Source organism: Amblyomma maculatum, chromosome 11, assembly GCF_055883805.1.
Source record: "Amblyomma maculatum isolate TAMU_Amacu chromosome 11, ASM5588380v1, whole genome shotgun sequence".
NCBI lineage: Eukaryota > Metazoa > Arthropoda > Arachnida > Ixodida > Ixodidae > Amblyomma > Amblyomma maculatum.
In genome coordinates, this window is record NC_139354.1 from 74,378,144 (window position 1) to 74,403,526 (window position 25,383).

Sequence of the window (25,383 nt, forward strand, 5' to 3'; positions counted from 1 at the left end):
AAATTTTCATTTACGAAAGACAACATTCACCTAGGTGGGATAGTAAAACAATGTTGATTTACCGCTCCTCAACAGTGTCAGGTTGTCAAATGTCTAACATATTTTGAACGGAATTGACGAAAACTCACGGAATGCAGGCGTTCGAACTTCTGCGGCCGCTGATGGGCTTTTCACGACAAAATTTCCGCACACGGATGTCGCCGTTATCAGCACACAGTAGACCGTGTCGATAGTGCTGTCGAACTTGAGCCATGTTTCCGGGGTTGTATAGTCAGTACACGTGATGTCTTCTGCTGCTCCGTTGCACTTGTCGAAGGTGTCGCAGACCCTCACCTCATAAGTGCCAAGAATACCAGACCATTTTCGTGGTCCACTCCAGAGTAGTCGGCTGAGCAGAGGGGACTCTCCGACTAGCGATATGTTGTAAGGTGAATCCAATCCTAAATGGCAAACACGAGGAATATCATTAGAAATCTGGATGCTTGTGCGCACCTGATACTCCAGTAACTCCTCATTCTCCTTGGAAGCCCGAACAAAAAAAGTATGCCTCTGTAAATGAGCTGCGATAATGTAAGATGTGGAGACGACATCTGAAGCGATTACGCATACCGTTGTGTTTAGAATAAATGCAAGGCATAATTGACATTTGTATCTCAATTTCCAGCAAATAGGCAGGGTAGCTGCGGGTTGAACATCTGCAGAGCAATGCTCCAGCTTGCCCACGGACTTTCTGCAAAGGTATCAATTCTGCGGGGGCTCTCATATTTCTCTTCTAATATATCCAACATACAATTTCCTCTTGGACTGTGAATTTCACTGCTTGGTACTGCATGGTACAAAAAAGCTGATTAGTTTACCTAAAAGTCTACTTCGCATTTGCATTTCTAATTCAAAGAAAATTTTAAAAATATATTTCAGGATAAATGCATCAGGAATAACACTTGCAATAAAATTTCTGTTGCTGTACGTGAATTCTGCTACAGTTTGAGAGTGCCCCTCTTGGGTTTGTTTCGCGCATCCATGCATTACATGTGCGGTAATGTGCCCATAATTTAGCCGCGTAAATACAAACGACCGTAATAAACAGTTAAAAATTTAGTGCTATATATTTGCAAACCAATTTATAATATTTTTTATTATCTTCAAAACCGAGGCAATATAAACGATTGGTCTGGTATATGGCAAATGTCTGTCAAGAGAGTGTACTTAAAACAATGAGTCACGAGCAAGCGACTCAAATTTGGGCACGAAAATAACTTACATTATTAAAAATGACAACTGCTGCCAGTCTGGCCTGCAACACACTACCCTAGCGCTCATACTGCAGTTAGCGAAAAAAATAGCCGTTACCTGGCGATTAACCTAGTAGATAAGCAGAGAACACTAAACCAGCTTTTAGAGTCTGGCGCATTTATGAACATAATTTGCGTACATATATGCATGACATATTTGTATGTATACTATCGCAGCTGCTGTAGAGCAGCAAAGATCTGCAGTTTATTTTTATTTCTTTATCCTGCCAAATCGAAATTCAGTAATACCATTTTGAGAACTAAGTTTGTTTCAATGCAGGAAAAACAAGAAGGGGGGGGGGGGGGGTCAGTATATGATCATGAACAATTTGGCGTATGTAAAAGCACTGCAATACAAGCCTCAAGACACGGCGCGCGATTTATTCTAGCATTGTAGAGAAATTGAATATTAAAGCTTTATACGCAGTCATGTAATCATTTTGTAGCTTTGCCAAAAGCGTATACGTGCTTTGATCCAGTGTTTTAGAAATGATTGGATATGGAGCTTTATGCATGGCGTGTTTGTATCTTAGTTTAAAGGATAAGCAGAGCCCTGACAAATCTTTGGGTCGGAATAAACGTAATAGTTGAAAATATCTGAAGTACCTGCAAGAGCAGTCAATAATTGTAGCTGGAAAATATGTCCTAACTAAATTGCAAGTCGAAACAGTTACAATACAAAGGCAAATGCTGTTTTCTCGCCGCGATCAGACACCAGAGATTTCATCCAATTATGGCCTTGCTGCACTTGCTAAGGCATCAATATTTCTCTGCTACACTATGAAAATTGTAAAATTATAGCTCAACAAAATCATCAAATCTATAAAAACATATTTGCCTATGTATTCGTATGCATTTATTCGCGCATATTTTTACCTTCCTTATTGAAAATCCTATACTATGCAGAAAAATACACTCGCCAGCTTCTAGTTACATATTTACCGTTCCCTGGGATGAAGATGTCCTGAAGCATGGCACCGTCAGAAGTGCGCTCAACTGGACCATTGCGGTGAGTTCTCAACATGAAGCTGACCTTGGTGCACGGCTGGAGGTGGTCGCAAGTGACTCGAGTTTGGCTTGAATGAAGGATTTTTCCACTGGAGCAGGAGCCTTTGGCTTGAGATTGAGCTAATATATTTTCTCCATCACTGCCACCGGTGATATTTAACCAGTAGTAGTCGAATGTGCCGTCAGGTCGGTCCCAGGTAGCAGTGAAGAAACCTACACCGACGTCAGCAACCTTGACATTGGTCACATCGGGTAGGGCTGCATTAAAAGTTTATTATATCTTAAAGAATAATTATCACTTTGTAGAAGGAAGAGACTTAAGAGATGAAATGTATTCATTTCAGTCTTTCAAAACTGCGAAAATTTATAGCATTTTCAAAATCTACAACCTAAAACAGGTAAAATGAATTTATGATGTTTAATTTTGAGGAAGTGCTATGCCACGAATTTGTATGCAAATTTCTAGTATCATTAATTTAAATTCAAATTACTCTACGTTCAGGAAGCATTGCCGAGCACGGAGAAGACTGCATCAAGATAAAGTTTTCTCCGAACAGCCTAAGAGCCCATATAAAACAATAATATGCTGTAATGTTTGTTTGTTTTTTTATTAGAGCATACAGGTTTAAGCAAGACCTCTCAAGCTTACAGGAACATTATTTCAAACTTAGTTTGATGCTCGCTTACGTTCATCTGCTACATAATCTTATCGCAATGGTTGCAAAACCGAACTGAAACTATAGTGAAAGGCAAACACATGAAATTCTACGCAATGATTCTTTGTTCGTGTGAGGCACGACAACGTCAAGCAAAAGAGAAAGGAGCATCTGTAATTTATTCCGCTCATCTAACCACCCACATTATGTGGATTAAGGCCGTAACTTGCAACCTTAAGCGCCCAACAATGCTTTTTATCCAAAATTTTATGTCCTGAATGTCCACCTTTCAAGCTTTAAAAGAGCAGCAGCAAACTCTAATAATGCGAGATATCTATGGGACGCAACTAGTATTCTACTCAGTAAAAATTCTTAATTTCGGAAAAAAAAAATGATTCTTTTTTGTCTAATATTTCATTTGAAGGGCATAAGCAATATCAAGGCGCCCAGAAAGGTTTCTTCGCTTCTTATCACAATATGACCGGCATTTTCCTGCTTCGCATAACGTTAATCCTTTCTTGGCTCTCTTTTAGCTTTGAGACACAGTTAAATTTTCTTTAGGAGTCAGAAGCAGCATATTTTGCCGAGTCTAGATGGCACCTTAATCAGTGTAAGGTGTGTGATATAGTCATTGAGTTCTTTCTGCTGCTATATAAGGTATCCAGCGAGCAAATCAGGCGAATTGAATTTTTTACGGTCAGTCATTTTAGCAGGAGTATTTAAAAAAAGGTCCAGATGTCTATGATTTATCGCGATGATATGTAGAAGATGAGTTGCTGCTGCTCGTTGCAATTACCTGTATAAAAATTCGCGAGTTGCTGTGAGGTGGGCTGCAAAAATACCAGCCTTGGAAATAAGTGAATTAGGTTTCTTTCCAGAGAAAATTTTCTAGATATATTTCATTGCGGCAGTTTCAGATACTCGCCTCTTCAGCATATTATTCAAAACCTGCTAGCAATAGTAGAAAAGTAAAGGGCAATGAACTCTTTGCATCTCCATCGTTACAAATATTAGCATCTAAAAACGTTCTCAACAGCTTTTGTGTGCCCCTTGGTTATTTATACATAAATAAAAGAGCAATGCATGAGAAAAGAGGTGCAGTACGTATAGCTTTCTTTTTTTTTCATTACTGTTGAAAGTTACATTAAGGGACATGAGCATATTTTCCTTTTCTGTGCCATACCTACAAACATGAATTGATTGGCAGGAGACATTCACTCTTCTTATTCAGACTATCTTGTTTAGGAATTGTTTCAGCTAAAATATTTCAAGATCAATACATGCTAAATATTATTTTAGCGAAAACGTGAAAGATATCAGCCTTCGTCTTTCTTTTATAGCTACATAATAGCAAAAACGCGTTTAAGTTGCAAAAGTAAGCACCAGGTTTTTACATGATACGGCAACGGGTTAAGCCTCAATTTTTTGCGAGAAGCCAGGGTTTTGCTAACGAGAATATAGAGGCAAGCAAGTTGCGGGAGAACATTTTGTTCACACTTTACCGCATGATATATGTAGCCACGTATAAAAATTTACAACGTTAAAAAAAACAATCGTGTAGTCCTCTGATTGATCAATATCTGATATGCCTTTGTTTCAGAGATACCTTTTTCTACAAACCTAGCTTAATTTGTGAAATAGAGCCAACTATGTCTCGCAAACTGTATATCATGAAGGAAACAAAAGAAAGAATTATTCGCATCTGATGGCCGGACAAGAAGACGCATTACGATATATCTAAAAGGCAATTGAACTGTGGCTATTGGCTCCTAGATATTTCATGACTACTTCACTGTCTAAGTTACTCAAACCTCATCTGAGTGACATCGCGGAAGACGATTACTAGTGCAAATTGAGCGTCGCGTGAGATTCCCCTACTGACCTGTGAGGTCATCGATCTCTATGATAATGCTGATTCCATGTAGCACTATTGCGGCTATTAATACAAACCGACACCTATTTCTACTGCACTTGTACAAGTAATTCCCGCTCTTCTGCTTCTTTAAGGTCTATGCACGAACAAAGTATTACTGATGCCTTTGATTGTACTACATTCATAACAAAGACCGTGTCGAGACTACACTGAACTGAAGTGGACGTCGGGCAACAGCCCATCTATGCTAAATAGCAGATGCCTGTTCTCGTTACTTTGGCCTATTTACTAACGCTGTTTCCCAAATTTGATTTAGGGTTTAGATACAGGGCGCAATATGAACATGATGAAAGAACTAAACAAGGACAAGGCGCGTATATTCCGTTAATTTCTTTGCTTAGTCCTGTTTATTTTGCGCATGTATCTACTTTTATCATGTACCAACTAGGCCAACAGTGGATTCTTCTGGGACTGAAGGCATGGTAGGCAGTAAAAGAGCTTGCGAAGTAAATATATTGCGAGAACTTACCATCACTTGAAGTAGCATATCCCTAAAAAAGAAAAAAAAGACTGATAAATGATAACAAAGGCATATATTTTTCTAAACTGCGAAGATGTTTGAGAACAGCACATTTAATTATGTTGAACAAAATACATATCGCAGCCTAGCGCCGATCATTGAATGAATGGTGTTGCGCATGCTTCTATGCAAAAATTTACCAGTCCGTTCAAGAATAGCCTAACAGAAAACTGACTCAATTTAGTTTCAAAGAGTAGTGCCAGGTGATATCAAGTGTGGAGTATTTTCTGACAACTCTAATCAAACATTTGCCTACACATTAAGGTTATGCTCCCGACTTCCTAAAGATCAATCATATGAAGCGAACCATTCGTCGAACGACATCCATTCCTTGTGTAACATGTTCTCTGTAAGTATGTACCCAACATGGAAATATAAAAATAGCTCGTAGGAGCAGACTGCTATTTAAAAGATATTACTGACCAACGCAAATGGTGTTTCCGATCAAGACAAACACTGTCGAAAAGTCGTTAAGACATGAATTAGGATGGCGTCCGAGGGCCGACTACTAATTTTTACAGAATATAAGATGGAGTCCAAAGATAGACTCCGCCCGCACCACTATGCATCGCTGGTTCCTAATTAAGGCAGTACGTAAGATGGAGACCAACGTCAGGCTCCGCCCGCACCACTAATGTATCGTCACCAGCCATACCATGCTGAATACGCCAGTTCTCGTTCTAATTAAGACATATATTCTATACTGAGACATGAAAAAGTAAAGAAAAATAAAGAGCCTCTGCCCGTGCAACTAACGGATTTTTACTGAGAGCATTCGATTTAGTATCAATTTCATCTAGAGGTTGACATATATCTCGAATACCAAACAAGCTCCACCGCCGCGTCAAATTGTCAAACCGGACAGATCATATGCGGATGGGACCTCAAGGCAGACATTATTTCAAATTATGAACTAAATTTAAACGGACTGGTTAAGTAGGGGTATAAAACCACGTAGATCTCGTCCGTTTCAGAAGTCCAAATGGGAAAATCAGATATGTTATTTACTCGAAACGTGCAGATCTGTATTCAACTATATACAAATCAGATATTCCAATCTAGTCCAACGCTAAAAGTTGACCAGCTAGTCGTTATTGAGAATTGAATCTGGTTGTCTTCTTAGTCCGCAATACTGTTATCTGGAAAAAGTGGTTCGAGGTGCCGATGCAGAGAAGTTTGAATGAAAAAATACAGCATGCATGTCTGTTTGTCTGTATATACTGTACGCTATTCAAAGCTTGTTTCCTGTGCTGCTACCCCTGCAGCGTTCAGTCCTCTAGTGGTAGCGCAGTACGCATGCACCTGACGGTAACCCATGAACCTTTGCAGTGTCAGCAATGAACCCATAGCCAAATATTTCGCAATCGAGCGCGTATTCACTTTGTCACGGAAGAATACTACTTTTAATTTTAAAACAGTGTAAAATATGGCCATTGAAGATGTTTGCGAAATTGTAATCAGTGACTCACTATGTGAGTTGCTAACTAAAACCTGCGAGAGAGACGCTCGTAAAGAGGACCGTGATATGTTCTGCTCAGATTGTAATTAGTGACACTGATATTAGGTCTACCGTCAAACAAACGGCACACAAACGTGCCTCCGTGGCCTGGGGGCAGAAGCCCAAATCTGAGTCCAAAGGTTTTGATGGCTGTATTTTGATCTCACCCTCATATCTCACTGGAGAGCCTAGACTTGGCAGTGGCACACAAATCACATTTTACATATAGTTTGTGATGTTGCAGAAGCCACCCATCAGACCGTGCCATGCTATGCCACCTGCCAAGAGCACCTGTCATGTTTAGTACCCACCCACCTTACGCAGCTTTTGTAGTGACGTAATGCCACCTGTCTATAAATATTTCAAAATGCATAGGGCAAAAAGCGTTCTTAGTAATATTAGCGGCTGAAAAACAACAAAAACTAATGTAAACTCTAATATTTAGCAATAGTAACCAGAATGTAATGGGAACGTTATACATAATTTTCCTTTTCATACTTATTTGTATTTTCCAGATCATATGTTCAAAAACGAACGACACCATCTTTCATAGCAAAGTTATTAATTTAATGGACCTTCAGAAAGAGCGATAATAGCCTAAGTGGTGAGCTAGAATAGCTCTCTCCAGTGCTCGTCGAGGAACTTCATATTTAGGTTGTGTGAAATAAATAGGGATAGTTACCTGAAGAATATGAGTTGGGCTTTGTGCCCTAGCTGTCTCCTATGCCATTCCTAGATTATGATTATTTCCACGAATAACAGACTATGACTCGCATTAGTACACTTGTCATCTACACATAATACATTACCTGATTTGCCAGCCAAATATAATAAGAATAACTTAACGTGTTTCGTCTTGCCTTCGTTGCTGACCAGATTTTGTCAAAAGCAACAAAAACATATTTCGTCATTCACGTTAAGCGCTTGAATAGAATTTCTTTTCATTTCCTTATTCATTCACTGCACAAACACGCAATTTAAAATATCTGAAAGCAATCCCTCAAAGCAAAATGGAAAAAAAAATGTAAGCTTACCTCTTCATTGTTACGTAGAAAGATGAACACCACGGTAGGTAATAATAGGATTAGAAGTAGTGAAAACAGTAGAGTGAACACCAGTCTTTGCTTGCAGCACCTGCCCCGTCTTTCCTGGGACATCCACTGCTGGGTATTGAGTGATGTTGCATGACCTTCTCCAACAAACCGCACTGAGTCTTCAGAAGAGAGATATTCGGCGTTTGCCATTCCGTGATATAGACTGCTCAAATATATCTTGCTGTCTCTTTTGTTAACATGAAATGCCTACTACTTGATATCGACGCTCTTATTGCTTTAGCTGCGGCTTTGTTTACTTTCGGCAAGGATTGGGTAGCTTCATATTAGGCCCTTGAAAACCGCATTGAATGGTTTATGCGTAATCAGGATACGAAGCAGGCGATAGCAATAGTTAAATCCTAATGCTTACTGTCTTGCTTTTGTACGGAACGGACAGGATAAATAAATTATATACTGTCACAATTTCTTCTATGATAGGAGAGCCCTATATTATTTAACCCTGAACTAGAAAGTATGAGATTCCTTCTGTGACTGATCAACGGTTAAGCACAATCTGGATTTCAGACGCTAAAAGAGCTTGCTTGCTTGGTTGGCTGTTGTTTGTCGAGGAACTGTTCCGTTCCACTTTCTCGCGTTTTAAATAGTGAGTGTGCAGGAAGCTTGCGTATGCAGCTATAATAAGGCAAAGTGAAATGGAGTGTATTGCGGAGATAAGTAAGGAAGGAAATACGCGCTCTTGTTGCAACATTTGCGCGATTTCGCCACCTCACATGAAGGAAGTAAAGTGTGAAAAGAAAATATCGCACAAAATCTTACGAAACGCGCGCCATGATAATGTACAGGCGTGAATGGGCCGAGTGGCTTATGTATGGCCTAGTAATTGATTCCGGTTTTGAACTGAATACGCAGCAACACAATAAATGATGTTGCTTATTTGGAAGTTGTAAACAACCTTGTTACATAAAAATAAAAAAATAAGAGCATGATTCTGGCACTAAAAGCATTTATGGTTTTTTTTCTTCTCATTTAAAAATAGTATAGCACTCAAACTCGGTGGACGCTTGCTTATTTGCGAAGAAAATATAACGGCTATAGAGTAATAATTTTCTTTATGTGTCCTAAAAATAAACCCTAACAAGTTCAATAAACTGTTGCTCTAAAACGTAAATTTTAAATAAGAGATCCTTTTATGCCCAGTATAATTCTTCCTAAGCGCACTCTTTTTAAATGCAAATATTTAAGCTGCTATCCCGTCAAACAAGTGTCTCTTGGTGTACATTCAGCATGATTGGCTCAGCTCTCCTGGCGTAGTGTTTTTAAAAGCCACCCGATGCCTGCTTTCTGCTTTTATTTATGTTGTGACGTATTAGTGACAAGGCTTTCCCACAATAGAGAACACTTGAATTTCAATGGAAGGATCTCTTCACAGGGCAGACTTGCGCCCACAACAAACTAAGCAACTCGATGGAGACGAATACTTGTCATATGTATGAAAATACGACAAGTATTCTCATACTGCGACAGATACCTGATTGCTATACATTAAGATAAAGGCTTGATCATGTCAATAAAAACAAACAATAATGAAAGAGTACTAGCTCCCTCTAAGGACAATCCCCAGCAGTAACATATGATCCCGACGAACTTAACGCAAAACGGAGCTGCTTATATTAGAGAGATTATGTATCCCATGGCAAACAAACAAGGGACGATGTGAGGAGTGTACGTTCAAAAATTATAAAGTTTTCAACTAAGATGAAATTGAGTTAGATGCACTCATGCCTTGTGGCGCTACACGTCTTCTCCTCAACAGCCTCGATTGTCGGCCTGCCAGGTCATCTCTGCTGCACCAATGCAGGCCTCTAGTATAATAAGTATGCATTTTTTCATGCACCTGAAAAGATGTTATGCTGCAGACCGAGTACGTACAGGAGCGGAATAATAAGATACTTTTATGGCAGCCCTCAATGTACGTCCCACGTACAGTGGTGAGCAAAAGTGGAGAGACCATGCGCTTTGAGAAAACTACCCGCCAGCTTTTTCTGACAGTGAAACAGTTATTTCTGAGAAATGCATTAGGTACCATGCATAGTATACTTGCCTTCTAGCCCAAGCAATTTTCTCTAGCACATATTTTTATATATCAAAAAAGCAATCGTAGCAGTTAGCGTGGTCTCTCTACTTTTGCTCACGACTGTACATACTACTATCGCGAAGTTCGGCTCCCGACGTAATGAATATGCGGTAGTATGGTTATGCATATGTTGTAAAAAAAATAGACATTTCTGTTTTTTATAAGGCTCCTGTGGATGAGACAATATGGTATTAAAACTGCAAACTATTTAATTATCTCTCGCTTTAATGTCTTTGTCTTTTTTTTTCTATTTTCTGCATGATACCGCATGAAATATTAATAATAAGTGATGGGTAAAGGCTTCTATAGGCACTAGACATGTCGTCTGCTCCTGTGAGCACCTAAGAAACCGTTGAAAATTCATACCCAGCCATCTAAATTGAAAAGATAAAATGGATATCTTAGGTAAAGTCTGTACAATTAAAATTGCTTTTTAGATGCCAAACTCACACTTGATGCGTTACGCACCAGCGGCTCTCCTTATTGATTTCAAATGCTGTGTCAGCTTTGTTCTCGTTGTTATTGCGGCGTGCCGGTGGCATCGTGTATAGCTTGGCGATTCTTTACTGCCGGAGGCTTGACCTCTTCAACTGTCCTGTTATAACATTATGAAGTGCGTTGAAATCCTCAAACATTCGATGTGTTCACTAATAATTTACGATCCACGCAAAGGATATGGCTGGCAGGTCGCTTTAATGTACGCTCACGAACAGTCTCTAGACTACGATGCAATCATTCAGAAAAGACTTGCTGCCTTTATTTTCCCAACTGAGACTAGATATATGCGCAAAAGTAGGTAAAGTGCTTCCATTTGCTGATGTTTATAAAACTACACTTTTACCCAGCGTTACTTCCTTGTACGGTGAGCAGTGGTATTTCCGCTTGTTCGAACATAGGAGACGTTAAAACTTTTCATAGCATCGAATAAAGTCATTAACAAAAGCCCACATTTGCTTGTGACCAATTTTTGTCACATTTTGACCACATGCACAAATCGCACGAATTTTGATATGCAATAGACCAGTGGTGTAACTGCAATGTTGGCATTGTGCATTTTATGAACTGTCATTTTTCTATCGTCGCAAATATGCATCGACAGTAACTTTTATATCCGGCTGAGTAAGGCGTTATATTTTTTTTCTTGTACTTCCAAGTGTATAGCAACTATTTTGACACTCACATTGGCGTGGTAGAAAATATGGTCTTAAAAGACAGTTGCTTGTTTAGGGGCGATGTTTTCATGGTCGCTGTAGGTGTCGCGTGAGCTGAATTAAGCTCGGAAATGGGACTTCATTTTCATCACATGATTCTCAGAAGGTACTTTACGACTAATAAAGATAAATGCTTCATTTGTCTGCAAATCCTGTAGAAGCCGAGAAACAGCAGACTTTTTAGTATCATTCTCGCCTTACCCTGCACCTTGTCTACACTTGCCGAATTACGTATTTAATGAAACAGCTACCGCATGTGCAGGAAAGAAGACCCCTTTGTTATATTTTCCAGGTGCAAGTGCCATAGAAAAGCAGGTTAGGTTAGCTTAGGTTAGGTTAGCTGTAATGTAGCAGTTATATCTCAGTTATGACTCATGGTACAATCTTTAACATTCTCAACAAGATAGGAATTAAGGAGGGAGTTAACGGAGTGCTGAAGACTATCGCTTAGAGATGACTCCTCCTGTTTCTGTTTATTCTGCACTGATATCTATGATCTAACCGCTTACCTTTACATTCGCCAAAATCTAAACGCTCCCGCTACGACCACGGGCAAGCCCATAAACTTGGGAATAGCTGCTGAGTGTCCTACAGGCTTTGCCACCAGGCTGAGATTTTGGCCGGAAGACAATGCTCTGTCGGCCCTTTTGGCTGTTTTGCGTGTCTAAGCGATTGTGATGCTTTTAAGAACTACGCCATCGGACCAAGGCTATCATCTCATCTACACTACGATGGCACAGAAACGCTAGGCGCTGGTTGTTGTGCATTATCCGTACGGAGTAATAGGGCCCATGAGGTCGTATATCTATATGTTTAATTAGGCGCCCTATCGTAATTTATGTCGCGGATTTATTACAGCACTTGAAAAATAAATAAACAATTTGAAAAATCTACCTGCACCGCATCGAAAAATTAATTCGTGTATCATGCAACAGTGCTAATGAATAAGATGTGTCATGAATGACCTTATGAAAGAGCATCGAACACGGTTGTAGGGAGAGACTAAATGCTGAAGCCGAGCCAACGTTTCGACAGCGGATGTGTCTTCGTCTGGACGAGGACAAATTCCCTTGTCGAAACATTGGTTCGGCTTGCGAACTGTGTCTACCCCTGAACCTTAGTTCAGTGCCTTATTCATACAGTGCGTCCAGCTTCGTTGTCGTCATCTACACTGGATTCTCATTAATAACGTTCGGTATACTTGTCGAACAGCCAAATGGTTAAATGAAATAGAGTTTAAAACAGACCAGTTATGGGCATAATTGAGGAAGTGTCTCTCAGGAAACAACCTTTTTGCCAGATAAAGAAATGTCTGCCATATTCTCACAAATAACCAATGCCAGGATATCGTATAAGGCTTGTTAACGCTTCCCGTTGCTTCTGTATCTCAGTTCCGCATAGCGTTCCGGATTTATTATGCCGTTCCTGCTTCCCTTTTCCTTGATATCATTTCTCAACCCTGCCCATATCGCCGAGGAGCTGTTACAGCTTGGCGGGAATGCAGGATGCAAAGCTTCAAGAAAACATGTGACATACTCCGAACAAGATATAAAATATTCTTCCGTCTTCCATTTCCTGACTGGTGTATCTTCATAGTTTCGGTTTTGTTTTAAAGGGTGCGGAAACATTCGTAGCTAAAACTAAAGGAGTCGGCCCTTTTAGGTATCCACCCAAGGCTTAGACGAAGGCGTCCATCTGGCGGCCGATTTTGCATTTAGGTTTTTTTTCCTTGTTGGAAGCGAATTAACAAATAAATATAGATTTTAGGGCGAGCCTTCAGCCGTCTTCCAAATTTGGATCTGAGCCATCAAAGCAGCCGATTATTTTAAGCTTCCAGTTTCTTACGCTGCGCTTTGTGTGCCATTGTCTGCATCATTTTTGTCTTCTCTGACAATGCCACACTGAAGATTATTATTCCTCTTTTTTATTTGGAACGACTCTAATTTAGAGCCTAAATACATGGCTAAAATCTTCAAGACCTTAAGTAATTAAGCAATTTTTTTAGGGCGCACTGTGATTCAACAACCATTCAATCCCTTGTCATCGTGCTGCTATATCTCCTGGTGACCCTGGTGACTCCGATTACAACGCTATGACTAGAGAAGTGAGAATAGTTAAGGGAAGCAAAAACTTAGCTTCAAAAGGTATGAAGCAAGAAACATAAGCTAATCGAAGCAAAACTTGGCAAGTCGAAGCAAACCTTTGTTTCAAAATATACATCAACGCTTAGCAAAGTCACCAGTGTGCGTATATTATTTCATGGGATTACATTATAGTGTTGGATCTATGCAGTATGAAGTAAAGGTATGAGAAACGCATTGTTCGTTTTCAAACGAACGCGAAATGTACCTTGGGCCTAGCACATCATAGCCTTTACGCATGTTTGGCCGTCCTAGTACGAGGCATTATTGCCATTTGATGGTAACAAAGTTAGTTAATAAAAACAAACTTCAATATGTTTATCCGAGCCGCAATGTAGTTTAAATAGAATTGGTAAATCCGCTGTAAATATTATAAAATTAGGTTTCGTAAATGACTATGGCAGTGTATCACACACAGACACACACAAACACACGCACACACACACGTGTATATATACCTATATTAACTAAGAAATTTAAGAAACCTAACTATATATATATATATATATATATATATATATATATATATATATATATATATATATATATATATATATATATATATATATATATATATATATATATATAAAGTGAAAAATTGCTTCATACTGTTTCCAAGTTTATTCGGAGTTGACGTTTCGGCAGGAGCCCTGCCGTTCTCAAGAAAGGCAGGACTCCTGCCGAAACGTCGACTCCAAATAAACTTAGAAACAGTATGAAGCAATTTTTCACTGATATGTAACCTCTAGCGACTTATGCTATATATATATATATATATATATATATATATATATATATATTCCAAGCAGAACAGCGTCAATGGACCACCATCAGCCCAATAATGGGGGACACCTGCCCCAATATTGAGGCCAATAATGGTATTTCATTGAGGTGCTACCCATGCCCAGATTTAATCCAACCTACTAGACTGGCTTTCCTACCAAGGCCACCCATGGCAGACTAGGTTATTTATTGGCATGCAGCCTCATTCAATTGCTTCCCAATATCTTCCCTCCAAGCATACCCACTTGCCCCTATATACCGTACATCGAGCCACTCTCACTGGCTATCCAATACTTACAACAAGCTTGTTCGCTGGATTTTAATAACTGCTATCCAGCTAGGGTGATCGGCTGCCCAGCATCGTCCATCCAAGCTTGTCCACTGGCTTTGCATCATTCGCCTCCAGGCAATCTCATTATTGTTTAATGTTGTTTTTTGTGACAATTTTTTTATTTGACGGGTGTTACAGCGCAGAGGCAGTAAGGCCATCATACGCCAAACAAGGGATTGAGTTTGCTTTTGCGCAGGTATTTTACATGCAGCTCATAATATATATACAGCATCCTGAAAGTATGCGTGGATTCACACAAAGCCAGAATTGTTAGTTTTACGGATATTTATTAGATGCGCATGTGGTACATAGGAAAGAAAAACCAATAGAATTCTTTCAGACTTCCAGGAGTTCACCTCTGGTTAGGTCCATTGACAAGGTGTCGGCAGATCCCAGGTTGTAGGAAGACGCCGCATTAAAGGCAGCTTCAGGTGTCTGCCAAGCCAGTATCTCTAGCATGCGCCTTTTGCTCACGCTTATAAGGACAGCTGCTTTCAGCAGCCCTTGGCGATGTAGGCTGGAGCAGCTTGCATCTCACCATCTTCCTTTCCTAGAAACATCTGCAAACGAAAACAAAAATAGAAGACAATATTATGCAGAATTGTTTTTTTAGTACAGCTTGGGCAAACTGTTCATGAGCAGTAAAATTTGCCACTGCTACAAAATTAGTTTTTCCAAGTCAGTGTGCTGAAATTAGAATTCATGAATAATGCATATTTCTGTTTCGTGCAACAGAGTTGAAGCAAAAGCTTTTCTTACTCTCGGCGTACATAAACTGCAGACAAGTTCATTTTGTTAACCTTAATTATCAGGTGCTAATGACTGCCAAAATGATTAATTTCCAGTTAATACTCCGCACTGTATAAAAATGGATATCTTACTAGTCGTTCAGCACAGCCTTGTATGCAGCGTCAAACAAAGCAGCTCAAGGGGAAATTGGTACGCAAAGGTCTGTCTTAGTGATCCCGATTCTTCACTCCTGCAAGGAAGTGCAACAACATGGAAGGCAAATAAAGCAACAATTTCTCCCAAAACTTACTCCGTTACGAACATATATCTTAAAATAAAGGGTCAGCTGTACTCACATAGCGCTGCAGACTGTTCCGCGAGACAGGACAAGGCATGCCGTGGTTCTACTGTTTATTTTCCGAGTTCGAGCGGAGCTGCAGCAGGCAACCCGCGAGGCGCGCACCTGCGCTGCTAGACAGAAGAAAGATCGAAGAGAAAGAGCGAGCCGGCTCCAGTCGTGTGAGCGTGGCAGCGCTGTCCGCATGGTTTCATATGACAACGCAAGTTGGAATTCCGCCGGGGGCGGCTGGACGCTGGTCAGGCATGGGAACAAAGAATGCGTACGCTGCCACCGCGAAGGCTGGCGCCGCTGCGTCGCAAATAGCCGCCTGTCTAACACTGCTACAAAGACCGTACCGTCTTTGCCAAAAGTAACCAGGCTGCCCGATTTGCTCCTTAGCCCTGTAGATATGTGTTTTAGAGAACATGCCAAAATATTATTCACCTGTGCGGATAAAACGCCCATCACTCTTACCTGTAAATACCATTTTTTTGCCTTTTGAAACAGATAAAGGGCTCCAAACACGGTTGAAAAAGATACCCAGCAGCAAGGTTACTTTTGGCAGTGAGGGTACGTTTTTCTAAACTGTTCGAGCGAACGAACGTAATTTCTAAAAATGCTCTACATCTGGTTGCAATCTGTTTTGAAAATATTCCTAAAAAGCACGGAGAATCTTCGCAGAATACTTTTACACCATTGAAAGCAAACGCTAGCCTTCCCAGCGTTGAATCTTGTCGTAAAATAGCCAGACTTTCATTTTTCCATAGGTTTTATCATTCCCCCCTGAGTCATTCCATTATCACCCCTGCTCACCGCTTTTCCCTTCGCACCAGTCGCCCGAACGCCGTCCACACACCTCGAGCATCCACATCGGCACATCTCAAATTATTCTTTTTCCAGACTGCAAGTGAGTGGAACGACCTTCCAGCTGAAGCGTTTGCCCATCCTGACCACGAATGTTTCAAGACATTCATCACCAAATTATTTATATGATTTGTTTGCCCACCCCTCATGTAACGCCCCAAGTGGGCATATGAGGTACCAATAAATAAAAAAAATACTACAAAGGAACAAGCAGTTATACGTGTGACGTTAAGCTGACTTTGCAAAACTATTCGAAGGCAGGTCATGAGGGTTATACACGCGCTAATACAGATTTTGGACAAAACTAATTTTCTGGAATTGCAGCATGACCAGGCAACAATAATTTTATGACAAATATTTCGGTGGTGAGCACGCATTCATGTTTTTTTTGTATCTGTAAAACAAAAAATTCATTGACACTTATTTCCAGTCTCCAATTGTGGGGTTTCTATGCTTCAAGCTTCTTCAATATTTTCTCCTTTAAGTCTTTACCATGAAATGTTAAGTCTCATCTAGTTAACAACTTTCACAGCAAGTACAAAACTTGTAGTAAAAAGTTGGCAGCGTGCAATGCTATTGAATTTAAATACACTTCATTCAAGAACATCCAAGCAAGCAACATTTTTTTCTCTACCAGGCGAAGGTAGAGAACGTATAGAAAATAATGCGTTAGTTTTTTTTATGTGGGGAGTTCTACCTTCTGACTATGAGCTATGCAGCATCAATAGCCTAAAGGGTTTGTTCATCATTCGTCTCTTGCTGAAGAACTCAATGCAAATCAGGCTGGCATATAGAAATCAAGTGCAAGTTTATGGCTGATATAAATTACAACAGCAAATATGCTGCAGCTAGCCTGTCTTCTGTGCTTACAAGACCAGCTACGGCGGTTCATTGTCGGTGCTGGCGCCTCGTTGAAGAGTCCGCTAGCGGACACGACGAAACGGTGCAGCATTTGCCTTCACTAGCACAATCTCTTCGACCTCTGGTTGATCTTTTGATCTTGATCTTTTGATCTTTTCTTTCACCACGAAAATGAAATAATGCATAAATAAAGCCTTTATGTGTCTGTTTCAAGTTATGGACAAACGTTTTCAGGATGCGGATGTAAAAACTCATCATAACAAATTAAGCCGCGCTGATATCCTATACTCTACATGGTTTTGAAGGTGCTACGTCTTACTGGCCTGCTGCATATTGCAGAAGTGTATATGCTTGCATACTACGCCGTATCGTGATTCTATACATAGGCAGCGACCTTTGTCAGCCTAAAAAATTATGCGTCTGTTTTGTTGCGATTTTATCAAGAAGGGCGACGAAGTATTCTTATATTTTTGACATATGAGCGGCCTCACGCATCATGCTGAAGACGTATAGAAAGAATGGCAGGGCCTGTAACTACTGCGCGTTCCATGTCTGTACTGAACTTCTTCACAGTTGAGAACAGTGCCACAGTCGGGCATTTCTAAGCGCTTCGTAGACGGCATAAGTCACGCGTCCGACTCGACGGCAATATTGCCCATCTAAAATTTCATCTGCATATTGCCCACGTCATATTGCCCACGTATTCGTAAACACGGAATCCTGGCAGTCTCTGAACTCGTTGAATACAGCCTATGCATATTCTACCAGTTACTAAACGACGAGCTTCCAGTATCAATTATTATACAAATTTCACTAATAAATAATACCAAAACGCGATTCGCAAGAAACAAAAATTTCTTACTTCTTAGAGTACGAACAAATAATGGGAATCAAACTTCATTTTTCTGCTATCGTGGTCTCGAACGCTTTACCATCCATCATCAAATCCCTTTACAAAAACAGATTTGCATCCGAAGTTAAAAGTTTCTTTTTAATGACAAAAAACTGATCCTGAATACTGACTCTGTTATCAGCTTTGTGTGGTGTATATTTTTATGTGGTTTAAAATGTTAAAAATCTGTACTGCCATGCCTTTTTATGCATATCTTTGATTACTGTTTGATTTGGTGTTTAACTTGCTTGCTCAGTTCGTTTTATGCTGCAAAATTATATTAATTTTAATATCAACTTAGTCAACATTCAATTTACCTAACTGTGAATTATTGCTGTCTTATATATTAATATTAATCTGTCATCCATAGGAGGCCCCAAAACAGGTCGCTGACTCTGGGACCTCCTTCTATATGTATAAGCTGGAATGTACTGACCGGATATAATAAACTTGAATTGAATTGAATTGCACCAAGCATGCCCCTCTTGCATGCGTAGTGCCACCCAATCATTCATTGCGGGGCTCTCTAAATGTATTGGCTAAAGAATCTCTGCCCCTATCTCATGGCATGGGTTTGTCAAGAAAATAAAGTCTTACGCTGGTAGGGGTTAAGCCACCGGAGAAATGGGGGAGGACCTTATAGCAACTGTACCCTTATGGCTTAAACCATTTTTCTTGAATAAATGTTGTCTACCACTGTTACTAATTCGTTGATGATGTATAAAACGTACTTGAAAGCCATCACGAAGGACACGACAGTATTCTTCGGGATGTTAAAATGTATCAGGATATATAGGTTGAGACTTCATAGTTAATATCTGCAAGCCAATTCCGGCCAACACATGCATTGTGCAATGTTTTTCCAGCCGTCAAAACTCAGTGGACAATATCGACCACTATAACAGTCATATTCATTGTTGTAAAGACCCCAAAACTGGTGGGGCCACATCGACCCCTGTATGACAAAATGTATTCAATGTAGATAAGTCAGCTATACTATAGGATCATGTCAATAAATGCATACAATGATGCGTGCAATGTTGGCGAGCCATTGCAGCTGCCCATAAAATATCGACCACTATAACCCATGGTGGATACAACAATTTGAGTTGACAGGTCATCAGTGATGACAAGAGGATATTCATTACCCTATGTAAAGATGTATGGTATTTTAGCAAGCCTTTGTAAGGCAACATCGACCACTGTAATTGCAGATACACAATGCTGGGAAGCCAAGACGACTGACGAGAGGATATTGACCATTGTAGGCCAAGATACATTGTCGGCCAAGGCAGTTGGCGGCACGTCCAGAGCCGGCCCTAAACAATTTGTTCTGTTACTGCAGGTGCGCCATTACGTCAAAACAGTTTCAAGTGATCCATCGGACTTCGGATGCTCTTTTGCATGGATGGCTTCGTTGGTGTGGCAGCTCTGCTGAAAATACGAGGAACTTTTCTAGTTCTTGAATTCGGTTCGCGTCACAAGATGGTGCTCTGATCAACAAGCGCCGTCATCTTCCCCATAACAGCGCATCGCTTGCAAGCAGCAAGCTCAATTGGGGGCACGTCCAGAGGAGGCCCTAAACGATTTGTTCTGTTACTGCAGGTGAGCTGGTTTCGATGTAGCGACTTTTCTGTACATTCCATGCTGCCAACTGCAACAGTGCCATTTGCTTGATCTACCGCGTGTGTTCTCTTGTACCGCATGTGTAATGGAGGGAAAAAATTGTGCTGAATGTGGGGATGATTTGGCTGACGAAGACCGGTCCATGGAATGCTCCAACTGTGCATCGTTGTATCACCTCAGTCAGAAGTGCTCAGGCGTGGCTGAAGGCACATTCTCGTCGATTGCCTCGAAAAAGAGAGAAAAGGGGTGGTGCAAAACATGCAGATCAGCGGATTCTTCCCAAGGCAGTTTTAGCCAGTTAACAGCTATTGCTGAAAAGCCATCGTAGCTGGATTCTATTCGCGAGAGAGTTGAATCTCCCTGGTTACGTCGAAAATAGACGAACTGTTGTGCCTCAAGTCCGAGATCGAAGTAGTGAAAACAAAAATGCACGAAATACACGACTCGGTTGACTTTCTTTCAAATAAATATGATTCCTTGCTGAAAGAATCAGCAACGCGAGAGAAACAGGTCACTGAATTGTCTTCTAGAATGACGGTACTTTAGGATCAGGTCGCTTCTCAGGCAGCTGTCATTCAAGATCTTAGAGGCGAAATAAATGCCTCTGAACAGTAAGTAGGTCTTCAAACCTCGAAATTCATAACCTACCCCAACTTCTTAGTGAAAACTTGACTACTACCGTTGCTGAACTGGCCGCTCAACTGGGCATTGATTCATTCCTGCCAGGTCATGTAGTAGCTGTGCACCGGTTGCCCAGGAAGAGCAAAACAGCCCAGGTTTTAGTGCACTTCCTTTCGGCAGGCATACGTGACAGCTGGCTGGCAAAGCGAAAGAACTGGAATCTCTGGCGAAGGAAAATGAGCCCTCGGTTTTCTTTGTCGAAAACTTGACGAAATACAACAGAGAACTGTTCTGGGAGACAACGAATAAGGCCAAGGAGGCCGAATTCAAGTTCGTATGGGTGAAACATGGCAAAATTTATGCCCGTAAGAAGGAGGGTGACCAAGTTGTGCGCATAATGAGCCCTTGTGACTTGTCTCGGCTAGTCTGACCTATTCTATTCTCCGCTTTCTCTGTTGTATTCTTTTTCCTTGATTCATGGCTTCGCGCGAATAATTTCGAGACTTTCCTTCTTTTTCTGTTCTTTTATAACCAGGTGAAGGCACATTCACTGTTTTTCATGTAAACCTGCGTAGTAATCGCTAGCACTGGAATGAATTTTGTGTCCACGCTGGTGCAGTACGTGATATAGCTGTTTCGTCTTAACTGAAATTAATATTGGGCAGGAACATACTGGTCTCTTTCAACTCCAATGTTATCACAATCATTTTTTGACGCGCAAGGACGGCCGTGGCGGTGGAATTGCCATTTTCATTAAAAACGGTTAGATTTCAAGTCCTCTGAACATACTTTTCACAAGTGCTGAATCCCTAGCCCTTCGAATTCACACACAATCTTTTGCCATCACATTACTCGCTATTTATAGGCCGCCAAATCAAAATGTCAGAATGTTGTGGACGAATTGCGTCTACTTGCTTTTCCATCTGGTCACGTGTGCATGATAGGTGATGTTAACGTTGATGTGCTGAAGAAAGAACGACACATTGTAGCTGATTACTTGAACACGCTTGCTGACGTTCGAATAGAATCTATTATCAACCTTCCCACACGTGTCGAAACTTTGGATACATCACTTGTGTCTTCATGCATAGATCACGTCAACGTTCGCACTGAGAACGACCAGGTATTTCCGTTTATTATTGAGCAAAAGCTATCCGATCACTTCTATGTTGGGTGTAGCTTTCTATCGTCTCAGCACGCTGCGGCTAACAACCCAGTATCACAGATAGAGGTTGTTGATAAAAGAAAGCTGGACTCGTTGTTGCAACGCTACGACTGGAAATCTTTCCTAGCAGAAATTCCTGCCAATCACCTCCATAAATCTTCTATTACCGTTTATACACAGACAGTGCACTCTTGCAAAAATGTAGTCGTCTTAAAGCAACGAAAGCCGGGATGCTCGTGGATAAATGGAAATGCTCTAACCGCGATAGCTGAAAAAGAACTAGCCTGGGCGCGTTGTCGTCGCTCACCTAATAATCAGTATCTCCGTGAAGCTTATAAGATGGCTCGCAATAAAGTCACTGCTGTGCTTAGGAGGGCCGAGCGAAAGCACTTCCAAGGTAAATTTTCTTAATTTAGAAATAACCCGTCCAAGGCTTGGTCCGTGGTTAACGAATTAAGGGGTCGTCCCCGGAAAGGCGCATACCAAACTATTACCAAGAATTTCGGTCCACCATCTATAAAGTTAGCAGACTAATTTAATTCCTTTTTCTCGTCTACTGAAGCAAGTTTGTCTGGTAATACGGCTAGTTATTGCATGCCACAATCGGTAGTTGAGTCTGCCTTCCTGCCTGAGTGTACCGAGGATGATATTCGCTATATTTTATTTAACTTAAAACAGCACAAGTCGGTTGGATTAGATGGTGTGTCTGTGGACGTCCTTCGTAGAAATTTCGACGCCATAAAAAATGTTTTTTTAGCAATTATAAATAACATTATAACCACGCAAGAAATTCCACCTGGCCTCAAGGCAGCGCTTGTAGTCCCTCGCGTCCAAAGCGGACAGGTCAATGTTGTCACAAACTACAGGCCAATTTCGATACTTTTGTGCATTGCTCTTATACTTGAAATGCATAATTTTCACGTAATGCAGAGCTTCATTGATGCGCACAACATACTGTAGCCTAATCAGTACGGATTTACTTGTGGGCGTAGCACTAGATTAGCATTAGATGAATTAACCGATTACCTTAATAGTACTCTTGAAATTAGTGCATTCACTTGTGCATTATTTCTAGATGTATCAAGAGCTTTTGACTCCGTAAACCATAAAATTTTACTTCGTAAACTTCATAGCTATGGCTTCCGAGTGCCTTTCCTAATTTCCTTGATAATTATTTGCACGGTCTAACCCAAGTAGTAGTTCTCGGAAATAATAAAAGCAAACCTAGACAATTGAGCGCTGGAGTTCCCTAGGGGTCGATTTTAGCTCCCCTTTTATTCAACTTGTACATTAATGATCTCAGTCAAGCAATTTTTCACTGTCGGGTGTTTCAATACGCAGATGACACGCTTTTAGTATCTCGTTATACCCATTACTATCAAGCCGTGGCTGAATTACAAACTGATACTACAAATGCTATCAGTAGGTACCATAATAACCTAATTTCTATTAACCAAAATAAAACAAAATTAGTATGTTTTCACGATCCGCTGAAATTATTCCTGTCATCACTCCAGTGTTTCTTCATTCTTCTCTGTGTAACAATTGCTCTTGCTCTCGTATTCCGTACCTCTCAAGTATCAATTATCTCGGTGTTCATTTCGATTCTAACATGTCCTGGAACACTCACTTGGCTAACGTTTGTGAAAAGCTGCGCAAAATAGCCTATGCCCAATTTACTTAAGGAAAACAATAGCACATGCATTGGTGTACAGTGTGTTGAGATATGGAATCTGTTCTTTTTGTTTCTGTTCAGTGTTTTGGCGCAATAAAGTTGATTCTTTACTAAAATCCATAATTCGGGCGGCATGTATGGTGTGCACATTACTAACAATTCCGGTCTTTTTTCATGCTCGCACATGCCCTCGTTTAGGCTGTTATTCAAAGAAACGGTAATCCTTTCGTATATATATGGAACAATAAGTTCTGCCTCCCGTATGTCAACCCCCCAGAACATTACGTCCACGCGACCGCTTTACCTTACCAATAGTACGAACAAGATATGGCAAACGTGTCCGTGCCTTCTATGTACCTGATGTGTTGAATGACCTGCCAGATAATGTTCTATCTTCCAGCACACGGATAGAATTTAAATCTTATATCTTTGATTTGTATGTGTAATTTTAGTTTTATTCTTTCTTTCATTTTATTTTCCCCCGTCATTTCCTACTGCCTTTCTTTACTTTTATTTTGAGTCTTGTGCAATATTGACTTACTGTGCCGCTCCCTGGCTTGCTCCATTGTGCCGAGCGCTGCCCCACAAGTCCATTGTTGGCTTGGGCAAGCTCGTATTTGTATGTCATTTTTGAAATAAATAAATATTTTATATATATATATATACATTCGATGCTGACAAGCAATCAATTGTGGCATTGCAATATTCACCAATGTATGCCATGATAGGTACAATGCTGGACAGTTTCCACAGCTCATTGGGCAATATTGCCGACTAGAACTAACAAATATAAGTTGTTGGGAAGCCACTAAGACCGGAGGGATAACATTAACCAATATATGCCAAGATAAATTAAATGTCAACAAGCCAGCTCTATTGACAGGAAAATATTTACTATTGTGTGCCATTGTCGACCATTATATCTGCAGATATACACAATGTTGGGAAGTTGTGACAAATGACAGGGGGATATTGACCAATGCATGCCAAGATGTATTCGATGTTAACAAGCCGCCAATACTGGCTAGACAATATTTACCAATGCATGCCAAGACATGTTCAATGTAGGCAAGTGGCCCCTGCTTGTTGGGCAATATCGGCCACTGGAACTAAACATGCATACCATGTTGGCAAGTCACTAAGGCTGACGGGATTATATTGACCAATCAGTGCCAAGCTATATTCAATGTCGAGAAGCCATATCTACTGGCAGGAAAATATTTAATAATGTATTGCATGATTCGCGAATTACGGGCAAAATATTGCCGATGGCTGGGTAATATTGGCCATCATATATCATTGTGTATACAATGTTGGCAAGCAATTCTATACGCAAGGTCATTATTGCACATTGATAGCCCATGAATGCCAATCATGGGAAGATGCAAATCATTGGTCGAAGAGTGGTCAGTGTTATCGCATTGCTGTACCATTATTGGTAGCACATTGGCAACGGCGGGCCTCTGGTGGATCAGACATCGCCAATCACTTTCTAATATCGGGCCGCTCGCCACTATTGACGGCTCCTTAACATTGAATATATCTTGGCATACACTGGTGAATATCCCCTCCCAATCGCGACGGCTCTCCAACATTGTGTATATCTGCAGATAAGAGTCGATGATGACATAAAATGGTAAATATTGTCCAGCCAGTATAGCTGGGTTGTCGACGTTTAGTATATCTTGGGACATATATGGGTAATGTTATCCCACCTGTCTTAGCGGCTTCCCAACAATGTAAACTTGTTGGTTCCAGTGGGCAATATTGCCCAATGAGCACTGGCGACTGGCTAGCATTGCACCTGTCATGGCATATATTGCCAAATATTGTGATGCCAAAGATTGATTGCTTGTTACATTTAATGTATCTTGCGTACATTAGTCATATATTCTCCCGTCAGTCGTTATGGCTTCCCAAAATTGTACTTCCGCAATTACAGTGGTCGATGTCTCCTGACAAAGTGTAATGACTTGCCAAAAGCCATACATCAATATTCTCTTGCATGATTGATGGGCTGTCAACTCGAATATTTCCTGACATATAAT

At 40.6% G+C, this 25,383-nt stretch overlaps 1 protein-coding gene across 2 annotated transcripts in view; it reads right to left on the minus strand.

The window, feature by feature from the left end:
* LOC146174175 (receptor-type tyrosine-protein phosphatase H-like) overlaps positions 1-8,577 on the minus strand; it is a 35,953-nt gene extending 27,376 nt beyond the window's left edge. For both annotated transcript variants that reach the window (XM_084584282.1, XM_084584281.1), the window contains exons 1-4: positions 7,942-8,577; positions 5,359-5,380; positions 2,235-2,558; positions 129-440 (exon numbers count right to left, since the gene is read on the minus strand). In XM_084584282.1, the coding sequence (XP_084440408.1) occupies positions 129-440; positions 2,235-2,558; positions 5,359-5,380; positions 7,942-8,151 (868 nt within the window). In that variant the 5' untranslated portion in view covers positions 8,152-8,577. The remainder of the gene's footprint in view (positions 1-128; positions 441-2,234; positions 2,559-5,358; positions 5,381-7,941) is intronic.
* Between the last annotated feature and the right edge of the window lie 16,806 nt (positions 8,578-25,383).